The sequence below is a fragment of the Culex quinquefasciatus genome, chromosome 1 (assembly GCF_015732765.1).
Source record: "Culex quinquefasciatus strain JHB chromosome 1, VPISU_Cqui_1.0_pri_paternal, whole genome shotgun sequence".
NCBI classification, from domain to species: Eukaryota; Metazoa; Arthropoda; class Insecta; order Diptera; family Culicidae; genus Culex; species Culex quinquefasciatus.
Genome location: NC_051861.1, coordinates 43,396,832 through 43,405,659, shown reverse-complemented (window position 1 = coordinate 43,405,659; position 8,828 = coordinate 43,396,832). Strand labels below are relative to the sequence as shown.

General features: G+C 45.7%; 1 protein-coding gene across 1 annotated transcript; it reads right to left on the bottom strand.

Moving 5' to 3' along the window:
- LOC6033725 (titin) lies at nt 1–4,699 on the bottom strand. The gene is made up of 6 exons (XM_001844093.2): nt 4,494–4,699; nt 4,058–4,329; nt 2,474–3,993; nt 812–2,413; nt 515–748; nt 1–453 (listed from the first exon to the last, which is right to left on the bottom strand). The coding sequence occupies exons 2-6, from the start codon at nt 4,320–4,322 to the stop codon at nt 343–345; spliced, it is 3,732 nt and encodes a 1,243-aa protein (XP_001844145.2). The 5' UTR covers nt 4,323–4,329; nt 4,494–4,699; the 3' UTR covers nt 1–342.
- Nucleotides 4,700–8,828: the final 4,129 nt, after the last annotated feature.

The following is an 8,828-nucleotide window of genomic DNA, read 5'->3' as shown; positions in this document are numbered from 1 at the left end:
TTCCGATTGCAAATAGTACAGATGCTTACTCATAGTTATTATGGAAAAAAAGTTCACTCAAGAGACGTATAATGCAGATTAAAAATTAGCATTAAAATAAAACATGTCTAAAAAAAACTCCTTCTAGGATAAAACACTTACAAAATAATCTCCTACTACTGCGTGTCGTGTATAGCTGGGAGTTAGCACATAACACTAACTTGACTAAACGTTTAGCTGTAGAAAATATAAATGGATCAAAAACTGCTTGCTCTCTCTCTCTCTCTCTGTTTGTCTTTACACTTGCTCTTAGGTTCCCTTTCTTAGTATAATAGAAAGGGCTAAAAAAGGGCAAATTCCACTTTACACGCGCTGCCTAGCTCCACCGGCGGGCTTCTCAATAACCAGCTTGTATCGATCTACTTCTTCACACATGCTGTTGAACTCATTCACAAACTGTTTGAATTCGTTGGTCTGAAAGAAAAGAAAAACTCATTTTTAAACATTGTTTACTTGTAAATGCAAGCTAATTTACCTCTTCAACCCCATTCTTCTTCTTCTTGCTCGCCGCAACGCGTCGCTTCTTTTTCGCCTGCTTGCCTGCTGCCCCGCCGTCCCCTTCCGGTTCCGATTCGTCTACATTGTGGTGCCGCTGTTCCGCCTCGTTCTCCTCCTCGTCCTCGTCGTCGTCACTGAGCCCCAAGTCGGCCAGGTATACGTTGCGCTTGCGTTTGTGGTTCCGGCGGGGAATGCGACTGTAGGTGCGGTTCTGAGAAAAAGAGGAGCAGCGGGTTAGAAGTGTTGTTTGATGAAGAACGTTAAGGTAACTTACCACCGCACTGAGCGTCGTGGACGCCACGTCGTCAAAAAGGGCCACGGGTGGGCTTGGTGCGACGGGTTGCTCTGCCGGCTCATCGGCGATCGCCGAAAGGTCCGCGTCCTGCTCCGTCAGCTGACCGCGTCGAGTGGTTTGGGTTCGTTTCTGCTTCGCGACCGGTGTGGACGACGCAAACACGCTCTGAACCGAGCGAGGTTTGCTGTTGGAGGGTCCTTCGATGACCTTGGGCATGCGGGGTTCCCGGCGAGTCAGCGACGCAGTTGAAAACGCTCCGCGACTGGGCGGTCTCGGGGGTAGCATTTTGCGAACGCTTTCGAGTCGTTCTTTGAGCGTTTTCTTGGTGATTTTGATGGGGGTGGCCGCTGAAGGGGCCGGGTCACTTGCCTCTTCGGCGTCGTCCGTTTCGAATCCGAACAAGTCCTTCTTGGGATGTTGCTCTTCAGTGGGAGCGATCGACGGTTCTGCGAAGGTGTCGGCGATTTCGATTGCACTTGCTGGTGCTGCGACGGCAGGTTTGTTTAAATTCTTGCTGGCCGCGAACGCCGAGAACGAACTTCGTACGAGGGGGGACTTGATCGGTGAGAACCTCGCTGGGATGTTGGCGATTTCCAACGTTTTCAGCGGACTTCGATTGCGGTTGGCCAAGTTTCGTTCCGTCAGAATAACGACGTCTTTAAAGGCGGGTTTGTCGGACGGTGCCACCTTCCTCGGTGATACGTTCTCCACGTTGGAGTCGTTCATAGCGGATTCGAGCTCGTTGATCATGGTGAGAAACACCTTCGAGTCGCGCCGGAAGTTGTCGAGAACCTGTCGCTGGGCCAGCGTTTTCGGGACCGCCGAAACCTGCTCGATCGTCTTGATGGAGTGCGTCAGCTGCTGCTGGGATCGCTCGTACCACTGCTTCAACTTCTGGTAGGTCTTCTTCATGTTCGCTTCGTACTCGTGGAACTTGGCAATGAGTCGCTCGTCTTCTGGCAACTCGCCACTCGCCGAAATGGACGCCACCGACTGGTTATGCACCGTCGTCTTGTACTTGCGCATGGCCGTTATCAGCTTGTTGCTCATTTCACTGGTCACTTTGAGCTGCTCGTACGACTGTTGAATCCCGCGGAACATGGCATCGGCCTTGGCTCCGGTTATCGGAGCGACCGCCGCGGGCTTGACCGGCGAAACCTGCGGCTCCGCAACCGGCGTCTTCGGGCGCACATTTTCGTCCCGCACGACGACGTCGCTCTCGTACGACGGCAGCAGATCCTTCGAGCGGGAAAAGTAGAACGTTCGCGGCAGGACGTTCTCGTTTTGAACTCGCCACGGCGAGGACGCCCCCAGGGGGGAGAATCCGAGCGTCACGTTCGGCGGCTGCGAACGGTCTGGGCTGGCCGCCGGATCGAGCGGACGCTGCTGCAGGACACGCTCGATGAAGGGATTCACTTTGCTCGGCGGGACTTGCGGACGCGGCGGTGAGGGCGGAATGATGACGGGTTGCTCGATTTGGTCATTATCGTCGCGGGCATCGACCGGGTCGTAGTTCGAGACTACTGGGGAAGCCGGCCGGGAGTGGGAAACTGGTGGCAGCGGGTCGAGATTGACGGTTTGCTAAAATAAGTTTACAAAGATGAGAGGTTTGAACCAGACTCTTAGAATAAGACTACTCACCATGGGCTCCGTCGGCTGCTTCACCGGACCTCCCCCGATCTTCTGCACCACGCGCCCAATCCGGTGCATATCGGTGCCGAAAATGGCCGTCTTCTTCGCCGGCGTAACCCGCTTCCCCCGGGAAGAAATTGAACTCCCCAGCCGCGGCTTCTTCTTAGTCGTGGAACTTCCCGCTCCCTTTCGCTTCCTCTTTCCAGTGTCCGATCCCGAATCAACTCCAAGCAGTCCGGGCGAATCAAACGCGTACACGTCCTGGTCGGCGGATTGCTTCTTCGCGGCGGTAACCGCTGCAGGCTCGACCGGAGCATCGAGTTGTTGCCGATAGACCGGAACATGGCTTAACGATTCACGCGAGACCGATTTGCTTCGCGCTGGGGGAGTTTTGGGAGCCGGTTCTCGCATGACGGACTTGCTTCGGGCGGCGCGAATTTTGGGCGCGGGCTTCTCTTGCGCGGCAGGGGGTTGTTCGGAACGCGTCCGGGAACGTCCGCGTGCTTTCGTTGTCGGTGCTGGCGACGTCGATTCTTGGTGAGTTTGTCCGTTGACGCAGCAGGGACATTTGGAGACTTTTTTGGTGGCTCGTTTGGGCCGGCTGGCACTTTCTGGGGCTTGCAGAAGGATTGGTTGACGTTCTCGAGATGCAGATCTTGTACGGGGACGAGGCGCAACAACAGGATTGGGCTCCGGCGAAGAAATTCTCTCAACTGCACGACGTTGACGTCCTCTGGAACGAACTACTGGTACAGGTTCTGGTTCTTGTGTGAATGCCGGTTCTTCCGGAGGATACTCCGGCGAAGGAAGTCTCTCAACTGGCTCTGGTTCTTGTGTGAACACAGGTTCTTCCGGAGGATACTCCGGCGACGGGGGACGCTCGATTGCACGACGTCGCCGAACCGAAACCATTGAAACGGTTTCAAGAGATTTGTTAGACTCCTCCTCGGATGTCGTCTGGAAAACTGATGTGGCAGCTTGTTCCGGTTCCTTCTCCGAATGGTTATGGTTTTCATCCGGTTGAACCGGCTTGTTTCGCCTTCTCGTAGAAACAGATGAACTTTGCGTGACCTCCGGCTCGATTGGGACCTCTTCCGGAACCTTTTCCTTTGCAACATTTCGCCTTCTGGTCGTCACCTTTGCCGGCGTGACCATCGGTAGACTCGATTCAACCGCTTGCTCCACAACCGTCTTCATCCTAGAATTTTTAGCTCTCTTCGTAACGGCATTCTCGTCGATGCTCTCCAAATATCTAGCCGGAGGGCGAACACTGCGAGCACGTCTCGTAACCTTCGAAAATTCCCCGGATTGTGTGGCACGATTCCGACTCAATCTTTCCTCAACCTCCTCGGGAACATCCTCCAGCACCGTTGGCGCCGCTACCATAGATTTACTCCGGGTTCTGCGCATCACCCACGAAGACTTGGGCCGCTCCCGGTAAACTCCCGGCGTTTGAACAATATTCGTCAAGCTCAAATCCGTGTCGTCTCCGGCCGGGGAGCGCGTGCTGAACCGGGGATCGGAAAGATCTAAAACGAAATTACGAGACATTAGAGAGATTGCACAACACAAAAATAGCTCAAACCGCCTCACCGGTCATGTCCATCTCCATGCTCATTCGGGTGGAGGGCCGCGCCAGGTCGATGATGCTGATCGAGGGTTCGTTCAGGATTAGCGACGGTTCGCTGCACAAACTGTTTTCCGCGCTGGACAGCATAATCACGGAACTTTTACGGGTCGTTGGCTTTGCTGGCCGGAAGCTGACTCGCGGTGGGGCCACCTCCACTGGAACCGGCTTCGCCGGTGCCTTCACCGGTTTCGCCTTGGCAGGCGCTTTTTTCTTAGACTTTTTAGCCATTTTCAAGCTGCGGAATTAAAATTTCTTTAAGTGATGAGCAAAAGTAAACAACTCGCCGCGCAACGACGTCATCACTTCCAGTCAACTTTCAAAAAAAGGGGCGCCATTTTTATGTTCCTCCAGCAGCAAACATAACCTTACATTTTAAATGTCAAACAGAAAAAAACTTACCTCACCGTAAAATCGCAAATTCACGCAAAAATACCCGCTTCACGCACTAAACTTTAATAACTTTCGCAAAATACATCGCTGCCGTCAACGGGAAAGCACTTTTTATTTCACTTTAATTAGTTTTTCACACAAATTTCAAGAATTTTCGAGAGCAAACGGGAGAGGCTTCTTCACAGCATAAAAATCGTTGGTTGCTTTGTTGTGGTTGCTTGATTCGTTTTTTCTGTGTGCTCCTTGCGGTGGGATGACAAAGCACACTTTGAAAAGTTTCCAAAGCTCGAGGGCTTTTGTTAATCTGATTTGGTTAACCGCGGTGGATTTTCTTGAAATAATTCGAACTGTCAAAAATCCACCAAAGGATCTACCGGTGGATACTTTTCTACCACAGTTTTTTGTGTGATCAATGTGGTAGATGTTTTGGTGGATTTTTGACAGTTCGAATTATTTCAAGAAAATCCACCGCGGTTAACCAAATCAAATTAACAAAAGCCCTTCGGTGTACAGAAATGTTTCAACGCGTTTCGTCATCCCACCGCTAGAGTGCGCTTCGGTGGTGTAGATTTATGAAATGTTGCGTACATCAAAAAAGCTCGAATCACAAGCATTGCAAGTTCACATCTTTACGTCTGAATTCAAGCACCCGCAGAAGTCCATTAAATCCGAGTGGCAAAACAATGAGCTTTTAATGCTTTCTTAATGCATTTTTTGGACTATGTGATTATTGGGATTTGGTAAAAGCTGCCCAATCCGTGAAATGCCGTGAAATTTACAAGGGAATGATGGAATGAGAGGAATCACAAATGCGCATAAATAATATTTATCAAGGTGGTTCAGAGTTTCATTGTTAAGAGACAGTATTTGTAAATTTTGCTGGTTTGTTCTAGAGGTCGTACCGAAGTGCTCCGATTTGGATGAAACTTTCAGCGTTTGTTTGTCTATACATGAGATGAACTCATGCCAAATATGTGTCAAATATGGGTAAAACGGGCTTCGAAGTCCGAGGTCCAAAAATCCTAAATAATCTTAAAATTGCTCGCATTTCCTTAAAACTTCATCAATTCTCACTATCTTAATTGCATTCGAAAGGTCTTTTGAAGCACTTCAAATTGTGCCATAGACATCCAGGATCGGTTTGACTTTTTCGCATAACTTTTGTCAATTACTGTTTAAAATTGATTTTTGTAAAACCTTAATATCTTTTTGCAAAAGCCTCCATCACCCATACTCCTATAGGTCAAAAGTTAGGGAATTTCATAGACTAGAAGCCTTTGGTATTAACGTTTTGGCCAATCGCAGTTTTTCTCATAGTTTTTCGATTTTTCTACAACAAACATTTTTCAACGTTACCCAAGTAACCAATCAGCACTAAATCAAGTCACTATTCAGCACTAACAGCGCATTTACAGTTGCTTGTTAAAACTAAAATGTTTTGACATGTGCACCAAAAGCGTTTTTACAACTGATTTGCAGCAATGTTTGGACTTCCCAAGTAACCAATCAGCACTAGAGCGTCCATTTTCCTGGGGTTACAAAATTCCCGGGAAACGGGAAATTTTCAACAAATTTCCCGGGAAATCCCGGGAAATTTGAAATATGATGAATATTATTCTGATCCTGTTTCTGATTAATATTTTGCAACAGAATTGTATAGAACGGCATCTTTAATGTCCAAAATCAGTGTGAGAATCAATGAATGCCTTGAATGGTTGTAAAAAAATCGTGAAACTTGAGAAAATATTATAAGTTTTCTTTTTTTTATACTGTCTTTCAAATCGTACCAAATCAAAAAAAAATTATTAGTATTTTTTGTTAAAAAGTATTTTTTTAATCAAAGTGTTTGGACAGTGAAAATTTATGCCCCACAAAAATAAAATTGTCTTTAAATTTGTCTCAGTGACCATAACGTTGAAACGAAAAAAAAAAATCATGTAGAAATAATGTTTTTTATGGCAAATATGCCTAAAAAATCTAATTTCAAGCGCTTTTTAACTTGAAACACAGTTTCATGAAACCAAACTCACAGTTTTACAAAAATTGAAGCTAGTTTTTGAAATATGGTTGGATTCTTTGGGTAAACTTCATAAGATTTTTCATGGTTCCATTTATGGAATGATTTTAGTTAAATGGTTAAATGTCCTTATAAATTAATTAGATTAAAATAATTTTCATAGTGTAAAAGTGGTTGAAATTAAACGATATTTTTGCATATTTAAAATTTAACGGTTATGGGTAATTCTCCGCCAACTCACACAGCAGTTGCCCCGACCCCTCTTCGATTTGCGTGAAACTTTGTCCTAAGGGGTAACTTTTGTCCCTGATCACGAATCCGAGGTCCGTTTTTTGATATCTCGTGACGGAGGGGCGGTACGACCCCTTCCATTTTTGAACATGTGAATAAAGAGGTGTTTTTCAATAATTTGCAGCCTGAAACGGTGATGAGATAGAAATTTGGTGTCAAAGGGACTTTTATGTAAAATTCGACGCCCGATTTGATGGCGTACTCAGAATTCCGAATAAACGTATTTTTCATCGAAAAAAACACTAAAAAAGTTTTAAAAATTCTCCCATTTTCCGTTACTCGACTGTAAAAATTTATGTACTTTTCGAATCTACATTGTCCCAGAAGGGTCATTTTTTCATTTAGAACAAAAGTTTTCATTTTAAAATTTCGTGTTTTTTCTAACTTTGCAGGGTTATTTTTTAGAGTGTAACAATGTTGTACAAAATTGTAGAGCAGACAATTACAAAAATTTTGATATACAGACATAAGGGGTTTGCTTATAAACATCACGAGTTATCGCAATTTTACGAAAAAAAGTTTTGAAAAAGTTGGTTGTCATCGATCATGGCCATTCATGGTCACCCGCGACAGACACGGACGACGAAACAAAGAGAAACGCAAAAAGAAACTTATTAGATTCGAAAAGTACATTAAATTTCCCATAAAATGACACACAGAAAAAAAAATCGGGTAAATTTACATCATTTATGATGTACCAAAAGTGCACGTCATTAATGATGCGAATTTACATCAACTTCATTGTAAATTTAAATGCCATCCGATGTGATCGTGCGGAACAAAAACGCCATGAAAACATGTAAATTTCCGATGAAATCTACGTAAATTTACCAAAACCAAAAAATTTTTTTGCTCCGTTGAATTTGAAATCCGATGTAATTTTCATGCTTTTTGTTTTTCATGCTGTACTCAAATGCTACTTCAAATGAAATGTTTTCCGATTTGATTATGAACGAAAATCGTTTCAATGAAAGCATTCAATGGCAGTTTAAAAAACAAAATAGTTTGAAAACAACATCGAACCCCAAATCCAACAGAGCTTTAGAAAATTAAATCGCACTTATATTATCGAAGAAACGAAAGCAAAACTTATTTTTTTCTTTTGGAAATTGAATTGTTCGCTCTAACCCTTGGCTTGACTTCCTCTATTGCATGATTAATACTCAAAGCCTTATGTGCGAAGACTTGCTTCCATCCACCCCGGGATTCGAACTGGAGAACTTTGAATGAAGCACCCGCAGTCGAGCAGTTTTTGACAGTTCGCGCCATAAGAAATACATTGTAGAAAAAAGCAAAAACTGCTTGAATGGAAATGCTTCATTAAGAGTCCAACAGTCAAGTTTATACTTTTCCCAAACCCAAAGTTAAGCGTGGAACAACTGGGTTGAATGGCGACTACAATTACCACCACACCACCGGACCTTGCTGAAAAAATATAGTTTTCAAAGTAAAACATGCCAAACTTACTAAATTATGTTTTAGTTGAATGCTGTCATCAGCCGACACGATGTCAGAGGTCAACGCTCTCGATATGGTAATGCTGCAGTGGCAGTTGCAGCTATTCCTATCATCACCGCCGGCCACCTCCACCGTGAAGCGGGTCTGCACAAGGATCGTCAGGCTCGTCACATCGTTTCCACCGATCACCTAAGCGTTGACTTGTCCTCATCACCTTGCACAGTACGCGCACGCTGTGATAAAGTCCGTTTCCAATGCCAAAGTAGCCACCAGTTCCACCTCATGCCCGACGATCGCCGGTTGTACCGGGCCAATTGAAGAAAGGTTTGCTTATTCAAAGCGAGAGTTTACCCGCTAGACCTGCTCAATTTTTGTATTCTTCACTTCCTTGCGGGGGAGTCGCCACCTTCTTTATGGACTCGCCCGTCATGTTGGCCGGACTGGCATCTGCTGCTGCTCCTACTTTGGCTGGACTTCACCTTGATCAAGTGGTGAGATACTGGTTCTGGAGGATGGCAAGAAGAGAGAATTAGATGCGTAATTCCAAAGCGGATTGTCCATCAAACTCACCGAAAAAA

Excerpts from the sequence above, each read along its gene's own strand:
- LOC6033725 (XM_001844093.2), bottom strand. The coding sequence starts at position 4,322 with ATGGCTAAAAAGTCTAAGAAAAAAGCGCCTGCCAAGGCGAAACCGGTG. Across the intron at positions 2,414-2,473 it reads AGCAGCCGACGGAGCCCATG|CAAACCGTCAATCTCGACCC; the intron begins GTGAGTAGTCTT and ends AACTTATTTTAG. Across the intron at positions 749-811 it reads CCACGACGCTCAGTGCGGTG|AACCGCACCTACAGTCGCAT; the intron begins GTAAGTTACCTT and ends TCTTTTTCTCAG.